Raw genomic sequence first — 17,090 nt, 5'->3', positions numbered from 1 at the left:
TGTCAATGCCCCTTTTTTGCCAGACTTCCCTACCCTATTGTGGCTAAAATATGCCACCTACGATTTTTTTATTATTTTTTCCGTTATCTGGGAACAAAAATGAACACTTTATAAGATGAAAGAATTTTTTCTAATTTCTTTTTTTGTTGCGCCTGTGGGTGTTACAGCCATTTGGACCCCCTAGCGGTTTGAGGGTTAACAGTTAGCAGCATAAGGGTTAAATGTAAAGCGATCATAGACAATTGCTCCCTGCGCCTCTCTGAAGGGGTCAGACTCTGGCTCGTGGTCCCAGGTAGGCAAAAAGACCTCCGCTGCTGATGACACTAGGTAGTATTGCACTTAATCAGTGGCTCCCACAGAAAACACTATACCCTTCAAATATTGTCACCCAAAGTCGTATATATTACAAGGACAAGAGGGACAATGTTTTAATTCAATAAGTACAATAAAACAGCAATGTACATATTATTTTTATTATTATTATATATATACAGTACCTCAAATTTCATTTCATAGATAAAACATTTTTCATTGAAGTGATAATCTTTATTTAAAATGACTTTTATTGCAGTGCAAATTATGAGCTAAGCCATTATGTTGACCTCATAGCTTTGTTGGCCACACATAGTTACAAAATACAAATGTACCATTAAGTTTAATGACCTCATCATGCTTAGATTACAGTGGCTCATGACACTGTTTACAAATAACTTGTAGAGAAACATTTTAATGGATTAGTTGTCATCTTCTAAAAACAAATAGAGGGGAAATGTTTAATGATCAGAAATGTTTCAACAAGGAAACAACAAATTTTATTGACTCGTACTGTAATTGGAAAACAGCTGAATCTCTTTTTTTTTTTGAAAGTCTATGCACTATCAGCAATTTTCAAATATTTGTTGGATATCTTTTATCATAATTAAAGTTAGATGTAATTCATTGTTAAAAAATTATATGGCAGGAATAACTAATACTACAGTGCAATTTAATGATTATGTAAACTTTTTTCAAGCCACTGAATGACTGGCGCCACTTCACAGCCAGGAGCATAATATTACTTTTTTGAACATACATACTGATAATTAGACATTTTAATTTTTACATTGAGGCATTGGTAAATAAAATTTGACATTTGAAGCCTGACTTCATTCAGCTTCATCTGAATTTGACTACAGACATGTGACCACAACATTTCTTCCATTCCAAATTTTTTTTTTTTTTTGTGTGAAACTGGACAGAAATCATTGGTACAGACTCAGACATAATCATATATAATCTGACTTCATATGACAAACCTGGAGATGAGACAAATAATGAAAATCCAGCCACGATGAAATATGAAACAGCCTGTTTTCATGCTATGTATCAGCATTCTGAAATCAATATGAAAATTTAATTAAATGTTATTGAAATGTCTCAAAAACATAAGACGTTAATTTACACCATTTTCTCTGCGATATATGTACAGTACTGTATTGAGGAATTACAAAAATGTCACTCAAGACGAAGTATTCCTCTTAAAATTATGCATGCTTTTTGCTGGGTGTATAATACTATTATATAATAATATTATATAATAATATTTTCACGGGCTCACCTTAGCTGTGTTACTTGGAACTTTCTGTTCCAGGTAGCAAATCTTAAAACAACAGCAAATAATAATATTAATAATACTAATACTCTATTGATGCACAATGGACGAAATGTTGGAGGAAGATCGTGAACTTGCTGCCCTACTCTGAATCAAAGCTATACAATGACACAGATACGTGTAAAAGCAAATCTGATATCACACCAAAGAGAACAAATATAAATAATCACTACTGTATTTTGTACATACAGTATTAAGTATGGCAATAAAGAGAACGCTCATGACACGGATATTTTCCTGAAATTTACCCATCAATCAGCCATAGCTTTGTTTAAATATAAAAGTGCTAAATGAAGAATGACTGACTAACCTAGTGTTTTGATTTTATGTTAACGACTTTTCTAATAATTTACGAACATAGATATGCCTGCAATGTTAATAACATCACAGACCCTTGTGTAGCACACAGCAAACAGGAGCTGAAATTTCATGAAATGTATATACTTGTTAAAAAAAAAAATGATGAAGCAGAAGAAAACATTATGAGACAGCATACTTAGTGTGTGCTGCCATCAAACACCATAACAGAATGAATGAAAATTCAGCACTGATACGTTTGCACAAAGAAATCACATTACCATGATGTATCAATGAGAAAATAAGTTTGAGCCATGAGAAGGATTTGAACCTGCACTCTGGGAACTCAAAAGCACTATACCACACCAGAGTGTATGCGGGTAAGGTGATACCTTGACTTGGTATCGTCTCGATGCCTCAGGACCCCCCTAATGAATTAAGTTGAATCTTAGGTTATACTACTTATTGAGAATTGTGGTCCAGTAGCTTTATAAAACACATTTAAACCTAGCATGACAATGACTGAAAATATATATGATTAGTAAATTAATGTATGAACAGTTTATAGTCCGACTCTCACCATTCAAAAAACCAGCATTGAAAGTCATGGAACGACGGTTTCTGGGTGAGACCCAGAGGCTCTCCGGAGCTAACTGACCCAATATGGATTGTATTAGACCCTGGAATCAGTCAATGAGCCTGGAGTTCTAAGCCTACCGAGGATCACGAGCCAGAACCTGGCCCCCTCAGAGAGGCACACGGAACGATAGCTTATAAAAAAACCCATGTGGTTGGAAGCATTCTATGTCTGCCATCGACCGGGTCAGGCACTCGGAAAGGTTAAACGCCACAAAACAATCCCCTATTCTGGTTAAAATATTGCTCTTGAAAGCTAGACTAGTGGACAGAACTCCCCAAATGAAAATGAGCATGACGTCACCACGTCGCTGCACCACTGTTTGTGAACCCCCACTTCCCAGGAAGGGGAAGCCCCAGACCCCCGCACCGGCTATCCATCCTGCAATTCTGAGGCTGGATGTTAAAAAAACGCGAAAAACTCCCTCCCTCCCACCGTAGGGAAGGAGGGATGCCAGGGAGTTTCCAAGTCTTGCCCAGAAACTGGCATTGCATTACATTTAACACTGATTTTCTGGGGGAAACCCCTTCGGCTTCCCGGAGCTACTTATCCAAAGACAAAACAAGAGGGCCGACCACCTGGGAGGTGGTCGGCCCTCGCTCCTCAACACGAGGCCGAAACAATTGGCTGTAACCTCTGACCCAATGCAACACAGCCCCGACTAGGCCCAGGAACATTGACAAGGTAGTGAGCAACCAGGACCCTGTTCGACTACCAAAAAAACCTGTTCCTGAATGTCATCCTAAGACATGTTACCGAAGATGTCATCTAGTGCAGCAAACTTACGAATGTCGTGGGCACGAGGATAGACCGCAGGCTAGCTGGATTAAATAACCCTGCTGATGACCTGGGAGACCCGAACCCTGGAACAGGGAAGAAGGGAAACCGGATCAACCTAATGCGCGTCCCCAAACACCGAGGTCGTGGCGTGCATGTAATGGCAGAGAGCTACCACCGGACACAACATATGATGCACCTCCAGCCCAACCAAGTATCAACAACCCAAGGACCTCTGGAAAGCAGCAGTTTCATTCTTTGCCAGAAAAGAAGGAGATGGCTGCAAACGAACAAATCTACCACCAGGACAAAAAGAGCAAAACCCCTATGCCGGAGGAGAGCATGAAGCTCCCTGACCTGACCTCCAGAGGCCAATGCCAACAGAAGATGAGCCTTGGAAAAACAATCCTGAACCGAAGGGGCCACCACAAACCGAGGAGGAGAGAGAAAGAAGAGCACATGGTGCAACGACCAGGACGGCTCAGGTGGCGCATGAGCAGGCTGGAAGTTAAACAACGCACGAAGACAGCTTGCAGAATGGCGCAGAAGTAACATCAATGCTGAACGCAAGATGTAGCGGCTCTGCAAGTGCCGCAAGATGCAGCGGCTCTGCCAGTGCCACACGATATGTGGCGACAGTATTCAGCATAAGATGACGGTCCTGGAACAATCACAAAAGGAAGGACGAGATAACCCTAACAGAGACAGAAGTAACCCTACAAAGGGATAAGAAATAACAGAATGACTGCCAGGAAATTTCATACTGCCGCCGAGATGAAGCACGCAGGTGGGAGACCATCAACGAAGCCACAAGCTTACCATACAAGTGGTGATAGAATCGAGTCAGAAAGACCAAATGCGAAAACTCGAGAAGATCGAACCAGCCACGTAACAGAGCGGATCGATCTACTGAAAGATTCAGAGCCACAGGAAGACCCTCGAGTTCAGACACCAAGCAAGCAATGCCCAAAACCAAATTTGGGCCGGCCACCAAGGATCCAGAGGGACTACTCTCCCTTGGTAAGTCTCCAAGCGAGCTAGGATCTGGAGCAATGACTGAACTGTGGGGAAGGGTGCCACATACAACAGGAGATGCCTCGACCATGCCGATGCAAAGAGGTTCACCTCCGGGAGACCATACGTCCAGCAGAGTCAAGTGAATGAGTCGGCGTCGACTGTCCATTCCATGGACAGGGAAATGAACCAAGACAGGCCGTCCGCCAGGATGTTGGATACCCCCCGAATGTGAACAGCCAGGAGAGCCAAACCCCAAGAACTCAGCAGACGAATCACCTAAAGCATCCAGTCCCAAAGATCCAAGGACCACATCGAACCCAATCGGTTCAGGCAATGAACCACCGGAGAGCAGTCTGAATGGAGCCTGATCATCGATCCGCGAGCGACCCGAACCCTCAGAAGTGACATCCATACTACTGTGAACTCTCGCACCGTGCTGTGAGCCAGATGGAAGGATGGACCCCACCGTCCCTGGCCGTCCTGGTGAGCAATGGTCACAAAGCCCCAGCTGAAAGACGATGCGTCCGTGAACACAGCGAGCGAGGGCTCGGGTGTTCAAGGTACTGAACCCCAAAAACCCGAAGAGGAAGCCGGCAACACAGCAACCAACGCAAGGGCCCCCGGAGGCTGAACCCAGCGATCGCGAAAGAGACGGAAGGGACCTCCCCTAGGGAACCAGAACAGCCGATGAAGCCAAACCTGACTCGGCGGGTAGACCATCACGGCAAAGATCAGGCTCCCCCACAAACTCTTGAGCAACCGCTGCGTGACCTGGGAGCCCCCCAGAAACAGGTTAAGGTGGGACTGCAGCCAAAGCAGAGCCTCCAGATGGAGGGACAAGGAAGCGGTCCGTGAGACCCAGCCAAAACCAAACCTGATAGGGAACCAGATGGAACTTCCTCCAGTTCACCAGGAACCAGAACCCCATTGAGCTGGAAAAGAACCAAATCCCTGGCAAGCAAACACACGGGATTTCCAGCCTAACTCCTGGAGGTAATCTGGGAGCCCACACCAGCCAGTTGTCGAGGTAGGCCAGAACCTGAACACCTAAAAGACACAGACGGGCCACCACGACCTGGGTAAGGAATGTGAAAATGCGAGGTGTCAAATTTAAGTCAAATGGAAGGCAACAAAAGCAGTAACCCTGACACCCCACAACAAAACCGAGCAAGTCCCTGAAACCTGGATGAATTGGGACGGCCAATACATGTCCCAAAGGTCCAAGGACACCATCCAAGTGCCCGGCTCTATTAGAAGACGGACCTGGGACAGAGTAATCATCCGAAAGGAGGGGCAATAAACCCCACAGGTTCAGACTAGGCAAGTCCATAATGAACAGGAGGTCTGCACAGTCCGTTTCAGAGTAGGAAACAGGCAGGAAACCCACCTGAGGGATGAGGTCGTTTCGACCACGCCCAAGCGAACCCTCTCTGAGATGACCTGACAGAGTTCAGGCCTGCCCCATCAGCCCCGAACCCCCCGAAGGAGGAGAGGCCACCAAACACCACCGCAGGTCGCATGAAACGAGCCTAATGGCCCACAAATCGTAGGAACAAGCATGAGAAAACAGCGCAAGCCTCCCCCTCATCACCCGGTCATTCGGACGAACCGCGAAAGGGCCAAAGCCCCTAACACAAACCAGACCTCCATACAGAGAGATCACCGTGCCGGCCAAACGAAGACAGTTCTTCACTTTCTTCGCCGAACAAGGCTGCGCCAGCTCTGAAACTGGCTCCACTGGCCTACCACAAAAGAAGGAACCCCAACTCCTGGCACAACCCTTCCGGGAAGACCCCACCCACCCCCACGGGCCCACCAGAGACCGAACAAGTTTGACATAGGATGGCAAATGGAAGAAGCTGCCTGTAGATACTGCACCACTGCAGACTCTGCAAACAGCAAAGGACAAAAAGGCGAAAAAAAACTGAGAGCCAGGGCTCAAGCAGATTTCAGGGAGGTAGCCAGCATTGCCTGCCAACATACGAGGTGGGAAGCAAAAAACAGTGACACCACATCCCGCAAGGTCGGTGCGAATAGCTTCAAAAGAGCAGACAACACACACACCATCGAGGCCAACGTACCAGACCCAGGATCGGCCCCCAAGCACCTCCACGTCCTCCATGGCCAGTCTGAGGACAGCTCGAGAAGGAAAAAGAACCACAAGAGAAACGCCAACAGACCACAGGCGTGTAAGTCCTTAGCGACCAGGGCAGCCGAGAGGGTGGGAACCTGTACATGAAGCTGCACAATGCCGACATCCCGAGAAAGGGCAGGGGCGAATAAGCACTTATTGAGATGCTCAAAGTTGCCCCCAAGGAAAACCTGGACTACCGTATGAGCCTCACGCCACTCAAGCATGGGATCGACCAAATGTCAGTCCTAACAACAGTCAGAAGCTTATTGTTGGGGCGTGGAGGGGAAGCACACATGAGCACGAGCTCTGTGAAAAACAATATATATCTAGGGATATTTCAGTGATACAGGAACCAAACATAGTCAGATATTCCATGAAGTATGTCTCAACATATTAAACAATATACGATAGTGACTGCCATCTGACTTTTGTATTTTAAGGAAATAACAAATGATTTTCGTGTGGAGTCAACCTCGTGGTGCCAGAGCCCATCCCATAGACCCACGTCCCGTGTGCCCACCATATGTGCGTGCTTACTAGGAATTAGTTTCCAACAAGTGTAATAGGGGAATGTGGATCTAGAAATTAATAATAGTGAAAGTGACTACTAATGCAAGTCAAAAATAAAGCAGAAAATCCCTTATGGTAATACAGGGAAATTAAAATATCAATGTTATAACTCAAGTAACTGGCAACTGACGGAATCCAGCCCAAGGCTTGGGACAACACCATGTCAACTGTACGCTGGGACCCTCACCCTCCACTGTGCGATAAGTACTGCCTATAAAGTAGAACAAATAAACACAGATATTATTATAAATATACGGTATACATATAATACTATAAATATACAGTGGTACCTTGGTTTAAGAGTTTAATCCGTTCCTGGAGACAGCTCGTATTCCGAAGCTAATTTCCCCATAAGAAATAATGGGAAATGAATTAATCTGTTCCTGACTACCCCAAAAACCCCACTTCAAACTAAATTTTATACCTAATTCATCTAAATAAAGCTACAAAACTATGTTCAAGTTATTACTTACCATTGTTGTTGAATGCTGTAGGTGTATGGAAGATGGTGAGGAGGGGGGAGGAGGAGAGGTGTTACTGTTTGGAAGGGAAGTCCCCTTCCATTATAACATCAGGCAGTGAGGACCTTTCTGGTGTGCACTCCCTGGCACGTTTTGCCTGAGTACCACTAGGTCCTGGTTGTGGCTCACTGCTCAATTTTCTTACAACAAATCTGTCCATGGAAGCTTGTTTTTCCCTTCTTCGCAAGCTGTCTCTGTAGTAAGGCATCACATTGTCATTGAAAAGATTAAGGCAATGGCCTACTACAGCTTTCTCTGGGTGAGTCTTTTCAATAAAAGTTTGAATCTCTTCCAACATCTGACACACCTTCTTAATTTCTGCAGAAGGGACATTCGCTACTGCCTCATCCTCCTCCACTGGAGAATCATCATCAGCTGGGTCGTCTTGCTGTTCCTTTTGAAGGGCTTGGAGTTTTTCGGTGGTCAGTTCTTCATTGTGTTCTTCCACCAACTCCTCCACATCATCACCATCCAATTCCAAGCCCATTTGCCAGCCCAGAGTAACAAGTTCCTCATCAATAGGCGCATCATTTGCAGGCTCAAACCCCTCAAAGTCTAGTTTTGTCACACATTCAAGCCACAATTTTCTCCAGCCAGAGATCAGGGTTCTTTGAGTCACTTCTTGCCAGGCTTTGTCAATGAGTTTTAAAGAACTACAAATGTTAAAATGGTCTTTCCAGAACTCTTTGAGAGTGCAGTTTGTGGGGATAAGAGGAGCGTCATGGCGACTGGTGGAGGTTCACGCAGTGTTTCTCCTACAAATATTGACGATACCTTTGAGGACACTGGGGAACCACTGTTGCATACCACACATTTAGATCATGAACGTCACCCGGTCTTAGAAGAGGATCTAGATGGAGACTTCCTAGACAGCAAACATCACAGCAAGGCAAACAGATTGGAGGCGAAACGCCGCCAACTTACAGAGGTAAACAGAGACCATGCCGGCACCACGCGGCCTCAGTATCAACTTCCACAGCTCAACCAAGGTAGGCCAAGTTCTTCTGATTTGCAAACTTTTATCATTGCCTTTGATGGCGAAGAGGAAAATGTGTTCAGAAATAGCCGGGCACAAAGTATCTTATATAATGCCTTTCCCAAGATATTCGGGATCAACGTGCACAATACAAGACCAAATAAACAAAAAAACCTGATCGCAGTGGACCACAAACATGGCGAAGAACTAAAGCTTTCAGACATTACTGACATCTGTGGCCACAAAGTCAAGTGCTACAAACCACTAGGGGGACCGATTAACAAAATATGTAATCCGACACATGGTAGACATCAGTGTAGACGACATCAAAGCACAACTTGAGACACATGACATCCCGATCCATGGAATCAAAAAATTTATGCGAAGAACAAATGGAGAACTGAGTGATACAGGCACTGCTCTGCTTACCTTTCTAGACTACATTCCCCCTGAGAGGATTTGGTTAAACGGCTTCCTCCATAAACTAGAGGTGTATATATACCACGTCCCACTCAGTGTTTTAAATGTAAAGGTTTTAACCATACCTGGAAAGGCTGCACCAAAGACATTAAATGTGGGAAATGCTCAGGTTCCCATTACACGCAAGATTGTACATCAGATACACTTACCTGCTCAAACTGTGGTGGCGATCACAACATTACATTCAAACAATGTCCTTCATACATAGCAGCAGCAGCAAAAACTAAGGTTCTCCCTACCAACAACCTGCTATACAGTAGTGCACTGAAACAACCTAACACAGCCCATCATCAAACACTACCTCACACTCAAACACAGCCTTTGCGTGTACCTGATATGTCTGTCACCGACACTCCCACAACCCCAGGGTCCAACCATCTCTCACAAAATGCACAACTGAATCCTGATCTTGTTGAAACGCTTGTCACTCGCATTGAAAATGATCTTGTTGAAACTTTTGTCACACGCATCGAAAATGCACTAGAAAAGATGTTGGACCGACTTCTAACTAAATTCTTTACACAAGTAACACAACCCACCGCTGAGGCTGACCCAAAAGACATCCCATCAACAGCTACAGACACTGATATCCGCCCAAACAAAGCCACCATTGCTGGACACACATTGTTTGAACAGATGATAGAAAAACTCATAAATAACTCCCTAGCACGCCTTACCAAAATCATTCCACAGGCTGACTTGCCACAAACCCAAACCGCCAGTACCAAGAGTAAGACACATCCCACATCCACACCTAGGTATCCAACACGTACTACTACTGGCATGCCAAGGAAAACGGACACATCCAATACCCACACATCCTAAATGGCTCCCCTAACCTTCATGACTTGGAACGCAAAAAGCATTAAAACATCCCTCACAGAACTTAAACAATTCCTTTACAAATCCAAACCGGACTTAGCTTTCATAACCAAATCCTGGCTCACTCCCAAACAAAATCCTATTTTTAAAAACTTTCAGATGCAGAGACTGGACAGACCAAACCGTATGGGTGGTGGTATTTTCCTCCTAACACGGAGTAACATGACATGTAAACCTGTAACGCTTACACATTTTGTAAATGGTAAACTAGAAATTTTAGTATGCCTAATACCCTATAATGGTACACACATATCCTTTCTGGGTATATACAACCCCTGGTGGCACAATAAATTTAAATGAACTGGAATTCTATCTTAACCAATTACGGCAACCGATCATTGTTACAGGTGATCTCAATGCTAACCACCCCACATGGAGTAGAGGTACCCAAAATATTGCAGGCACCGATTTATATAACTACTTAGACACTACACCATATATTCTTCTTTCGCCGCCCTACCTTGGAACCTACTTTAACCCTCAAACCGCACATATCATATATAAATGATATCAGTGACAAAACCGAAACCACGCACATCATTTACATATGATTTCGTGTCTAGCGCTATAATTTAAACGCCCCGCCTGGGATAAGGGCAGCTATAGTACAGCCACGACCGATAGTTGCCAGATGCCACCTAGAAAAAAAATCCAGGCCAACATTCTTGGGTGTTACAGCGTCAGTATTGAGCAAGCCACCAAGGCTGGCACACGCAGCACGAGCTCAGAGCAAAGCTGTTCAGCTTGTGACCACAGCATCGCCTACAAATACCATAATATAAATGATACTGCTATTATTTAGCAGTGATAGTATTACTGAAGCCCCCTGACTGTGATAAAACTGACCAGGATACTGATAATAGCAGGATTGTGGTGATATTTAGCGCTGTGCTCTATGGAGGGAGGAGTATGGCTGTGGAGGGAGGGTTGTGGCGTCATCTTCTGACTGTGTGTGGCCACCATTTATTGACTGCACTCACCATACCAGCTTAGTGGTTCGCCATGGTGAACACAAATGTAGATACTTATATATAACGTGTGTATAGTGTGAGATAACAGCGAGAGTAGTAGGTTGGGAACCGCCATTTTGGTGAGGAAGGAGCGTCGTCTGCACGACTTGGCATGGTGTTTACTGACGGCCACTATGGTCTTTGGGCACCATACCAGCTTATTTGTTCAGGTATGGTGAATAAATCAGGTAGATACTTATATATAATGTGTGTATATAGCGTAATAACACCACAAACAATATTGTTGGAGGACAAACATTAGTGCGTCTGTGTTACGGACCCGGATCCAGCGTCCGAGCACGGAGCAGTGACGACCGCGCCATCTGTGGGTCAGCTCCCGAAACCCCCTCCCAATGGACGACGACACCTGGCGAGGACGAGGTGTACCGGCCACAAGGGCCAGTTTCCAGTCCGGTTCAGCTCACAACACAGCCGCTGCTGACCTCTGGTGAGGTGGTGCTCAGACAACAGCGCCATCTATGGAGTGGATACGTCAGGCGTTTGTGTCTGAGCCTGTAAGTGAGGTGCTTTAGTGTGTCCCAGTTATTGATGACGTGTCTGCTTACAGAGTCGACCTGGGACTGCTGTGATGGAAGTTAAGTCAGTCTACCCAAGGCAGCCGTCCCCATACCTTGTGCTTTGCTGCAGCAGCTGTGAGTCGCCTCCCGGAGGAACACTGTGGTGTTACCCTGCCTGTGAAGCGGCAGTGAAGGATTGTCGTACCCGGGACCGACTGCTGGAGACGATTGACCACTGGGGTATTTTGGACAGGAGAGTGATCTGTGGTATCACACGAGGCTCCTGACTAGGGCGCTACCCTAGTATCGCTCGTGGGGTGGCCTGAACAGCGTTGCTGATCTGGAACCTGCCAGCTGTTCTGCTGGACTTGTGGTTGACGGCCTCCACAGCGGTGCCCCCAGTGGAACTGTGTTTTGGCTGGCCTGTGGCCGGGGTAGACTCAGCTTCTTGAAGGATTCGTCGTGAGGCCACGAGAGCACCGAGAACTTGGCATCGAAAGGATCCAGAGTCTTCAGAAGAAGACGACAGTGTAAATAAGTGTTAATACCCCTCCCCCTGTGTAACCTTTTATATATTATTTATTGGTGAAGGTATTAATTATAATCTTAAGTTTTTGCCTTTCTTTCCCTTCCCCTTTTATTTTACTTGCGTCATGGATCTCATCCCTTGAAAGCCACTACTGGCTTGGGGCCGGATACCCTTCCTCTAATAACATCAGAGTACGAACCCAGTTGCAACCCGAGAGGGCCGTAACAGTCTGGCCTTGAGGGCGGCCGCCGATCAGCTGACTGTGTGAGTAGCTACGTCTTTGTGGCCTTTACTCACCATACAAGCTTAGATGTACAGTTATGGTGAACAAAACATGTAAATACGTATATATAATGTCTGTGTATAGTGAATAAATACAGAAAGAGTATTGTGGGAGGTGAATGAGGGTGAGTGAGGTGGTGTTGAGGGAGGGAGTGGCAGTGAGTGGCTCGCTGGTGTTTGGCGATCACTCCTCGTTGCTTTTTGACTCACAAGACCAACTTAGTAGTTCGTTATGGTGTACAAAACATGCAAATACTTATATATAACCTGTGTATATAGTGTAACAACAGCAAAACTATTTGTTTATTGTTTTATGAACATAATAATTGAATCACTAATATGCACACCATAATTTTGAGTACAGCGATGGTTCACACATTTTATAATATAAATATACCACAATTCACTATATGGAATAATATTACTGCAAAAAATTTAAGAAAAAATCAATCAGAGACATTGAAATAATTAGGTAATAATATATTTGTGGCAACTGCCGTCTGACAGCTCGGGTGGAGCAGACCTCGTCTGGCGAAGGCTCTGCCAACGCCCCTTTTTTGCCACACTTCCCTACCCTATTGCGGCTAAAATATGCCACCTACGATTTTTTTGTTATTTTTTCCGTGATCAGGGAACAAAAATGAACACTTCTATAAGACGAAAGAATTTTTTGGATTTTTTTTTTTTGTTGCGCCTGTGGGTGTGAATTCCATTTGGGCCCCTAGCGGTTTGAGGGTTAAAGGTCACCCAACATTCCCTTCGTTTCCCCTGATGATCAACGGTTCACTCTGTCAAACACCTCAGGAGCGTGCAAATGTTCTTGCTGAATGTCTTAAAGTTACCCTCTCAACACCCTTCTTTCATGCCCAAGAACTCCCCCTCAGACAAGAAATTGACCGTGCCATACTGCTGCCCATGCTCGGCGTCGACAACATGTACACCTTAAGCGAGCTACAATTGGCCTTAACCCGCCTACCTCTTGGCAAGGCACCTGGAGAGGATGAAATTCCATATGAACTCATTAAATATCTTCCATCGACTGCACATAGTACTCTCCTAAACTATTACAACCTATGCTGGACTCACGGAAATATTCCTTCACAATGGCAGACCAGTATTATTCTTCCGTTCCTTAAACCAGGAAAAGACCCATCCCAACCTACGTCATACAGACCTATTTCCCTATTATCATGCCTCGGTAACGTCATGGAAAGACTAGTACATACTCGCCTCCAATGGTACCTAGAGTATAATAATATTATACCGTCACTCCAAGATGGATTTCGACCGCAATGCTCCACACTCGATCAGATACTCTGCCTTGAACATGAAATCCGCACCTCCCTCAGAAGCAGCAAATTTTGTATTGTTCTCTACTTAGACCTCAAAGGAGCTTTTGATAGCATTCCTCATACTTGCCTCCTCGCAAAGCTTGCGCATTTAGGCGTACAGGGAAGATTACTTTTATGGTTAAAATCCTATCTTTTGAACAGGACCTCTAAAGTCTATATACAAGGCGAGTTTTCCGATGACATCCCAATACAAACGGGTGTCCCACAAGGGTCCATACTAAGCCCAACCCTTTTTGCTGCATTCTTAGCAGATTTGCCTAACACCCATCCTGTTCACCTCTCGGCGTACGCCGACGACTTAACATTGTATTATTCAGACACTGTCCTACCTAATACAGTCTCAACAATGCAAACAGCACTTGACCACCTCATAGATTGGACACAACAATGGGGCTTTCAAGTTAGTACTACCAAAACCTATTACCAAATTTTCACTAAAAAAAGACTTGCTCATCTACCCACCCTCACAATACACAACACTCCCATCCAACACGTACAAGAACATAAATACCTTGGCATGCACTTAGACTCCCCCTCACTTACCTGGAAAGCACACATTCAACACCTTAAACAGACAACACAACCCCGACTCGCCATACTGAAAGCCCTAAACTGGCACCACCTGGGAAGCACACCATAAAATCTTGCTCCGTTTCTATACAACCTTCATTCGCAGCCAACTAGACTATTGTTGTCAAGCATATGCGTCGGCTGCGCCTACTAACTTACAGAGCCTAGAGGTCATTCAAAACAATGACATGCGACTTATATGTGGCACAATGCGTTCCACTCCTATCCTCGGACTTCACGGGGAAACGGGCCTCACAAGCCTAACCACCAGACAAGATATAATGTGTGCCAACTATCTGTCACTCTGTACCACTGCTCACCAGACACACCCATACAGATAAAAAATTAACCCAACAGTTAACCCACATATCCCCCGCTTCCCAACAAACCACTCGCAACCTTTCCTCACACGGGCTACAAATAACCTCAATATAGACCTCTCTCTATTCCAAAACTCGGAAACCCAACTTACTGTTCCCCCTATTCCACCATGGCTTTATACAACTCCTAATACAGCAATACAACTCGAAGACAACATTCCAAAGTCTGCACCAAACTCAGCCATAGTCTCAGTCTTTCTCTAAACAATGAAAAATTGCTACCCAAATACCACAGCGATTTATACAGATGGATCTCGCATCATCATGAACAACGTACCCTCGGTCACTAGCGCTGTATGGATACCGGAATACCATCTCAAGCAGGGATGGCGATTACCAAACCAACTATCTGTTTTCACAGCTGAATTATATGCCTTATATCAAGCTCTCCAAATAATCACAACATTACCAATTGGGACATATACAATCTGCAGTGACTCCAAGAGTGCGATTCAAGCCATTACATACTCTTCAACAACGTGCAAGGAGTTTGTTTACCCATGTCTTCAACTTCTTCATGAACATCGATTAAACGGTTATGATACCTCTATCCAATGGGTCCCAGCACATTGTGGTATTCTCCATAATGAACTAGTAGATCAACTAGCCAAAGCAATGCACAACACACCTCACATTACTCGTCATCCAATTCCCCATGTTGCACGTAAAGGAGCCTTCAAAAATGCCATCACCCAAGATTTTGCGACGAAATGGAAAACGTCATGCTCACCCTTATACTATGGGTCCATAAAAAAAGAAATGGGAAACTTGGAAACATGTAAGTTATAAAAGCAGAGAAATTGATATGGCGATGACCAGATTAACCCTCAAACTGCGCATATCATATATAAATGATATCAGTGACAAAACCGAAACCGCGCACATCATTTATATATGATTTCGTGTCTAGCGCTATAATTTAAATGCCCCGCCTGGGATAGGGGCAGCGATAGTACAGCCACGACTGATAGTTGCCAGATACCACCTAGAAAAAAATCCAGGCCAACATTCTTGGGTGTTACAGCGTCAGTAATGAGCGAGCCACCAAGGCTGGCGCACGCAGCACGAGCTCACAACACCGCTGTTCAGCTTGTGACCACAGCATCGCCTACAAATGCCATAATATATATGATACTGCTATTATTTAGCAGTGATAGTATTACTGAAGCCCCCTGACTGTAATAAAACTGACCAGGATTCTGATAATAGCAGGATTGTGGTGATATTTAGCGCTGTGTTCCATGGAGGGAGGAGTAAGGCTGTGGAGGGAGGGTTGTAGCGTCGTCTTCTGACTGTGTGTGGCCACCATTTATTGACTGCACTCACCATACCAGCTTAGTGGTTCGCTATGGTGAACACAAATGTAGATACTTATATATAACGTGTGTATAGTGTGAGATAACAGCGAGAGGAGTAGGTTGGGATCCGCCATTTAGGTGAGGGAGGAGCATCGTCTGCACGACTTGGCATGTTGTTTACTGATGGCCTCTATGGTCTTTGGGCACCATACCAGCTTATTTGTACAGATATGGTGAATAAAACAGGTTGATACTTATATATAATGTGTGTATATAGCGTAATAACACCACAAACAATATTGTTGGAGGAGAAATAGTGCGTCTGGCCTTGAGGGCGGCCGCCGATCAGCTGACTGTGTGAGTACTTTGTGCCTTTACTCACCATACAAGCTTAGATGTACAGTTATGGTGAACAAAACATGTAAATACGTATATATAACGTCTGTGTATAGTGAATAAATGCAAAAACAGTATTGTGGGAAGAGAATGAGGGTGAGTGAGGTGGTGTTGAGGGAGGGAGTGGCTCGCTGGTGTTTGGCGGTCACTCCTCGTTGTTTTTTTGACTCAAGGCCAACTTAGTAGTTTGTTATGGTGAACAAAACATGCAGATACTTATATATAACCTGTGTATATAGTGTAACAACAGCAAAACTATTTGTTTATTGTTTTATGAACATAATCATTGAATTACTAATATGCACACCATAATTTTGAGTACAGCGATGGTTCACACATAAATTTTTATAAATATATAAATTTTTTATAAATATACCACAATTCACTGTATGGAATAATATTACTGCAAAAAAACTAAGAAAAAATCAGAGACATTGAAATAATTGGGTAATAATATATTTGTAGCAACTTCCGTCTGACAGCTCGGACGGAGTAGACCTCGTCTGGCGAAGGCTCTGCTAACGCCCCTTTTTTTACCACACTTCCCTACCCTATTGCGGCTAAAATATGCCACCTCAAATTTTTTTGTTATTTTTTCCGTGATCAGGGAACAAAAATGAACACTTCTATAAGACGAAAGAATTTTTTGGATTTTTTTTTTTGTTGCGCCTGTGGGTGTGAATTCCATTTGGGCCCCTAGCGGGTTGAGGGTTAAGGCTGGGACACACCAAACTAGCAGCACACAGCTCTAAGTACAGAAGAGACATCAATGAACTCTGCATCCACTGTCAGGTGCCTAAAACAGTCGAACAC

General features: G+C 44.5%; 1 protein-coding gene across 8 annotated transcripts in view; it reads right to left on the bottom strand.

Annotated features, from left to right (window-relative positions):
• Positions 1–459: 459 nt before the first annotated feature.
• LOC123758602 (transmembrane protein 181) overlaps positions 460–17,090 on the bottom strand; it is a 439,494-nt gene continuing 422,863 nt past the window's right edge. For all 8 annotated transcript variants that reach the window (XM_069334329.1, XM_069334331.1, XM_069334330.1 and 5 more), the window contains one exon: positions 460–1,373. In XM_069334329.1, the coding sequence (XP_069190430.1) occupies positions 1,359–1,373 (15 nt within the window). In that variant the 3' untranslated portion in view covers positions 460–1,358. The remainder of the gene's footprint in view (positions 1,374–17,090) is intronic.

This window comes from Procambarus clarkii, chromosome 31 (genome assembly GCF_040958095.1).
Source record: "Procambarus clarkii isolate CNS0578487 chromosome 31, FALCON_Pclarkii_2.0, whole genome shotgun sequence".
NCBI lineage: Eukaryota > Metazoa > Arthropoda > Malacostraca > Decapoda > Cambaridae > Procambarus > Procambarus clarkii.
The sequence above is the reverse complement of the archived record's forward strand: the minus strand, read 5'-3'. Positions and strand labels throughout refer to the sequence as shown.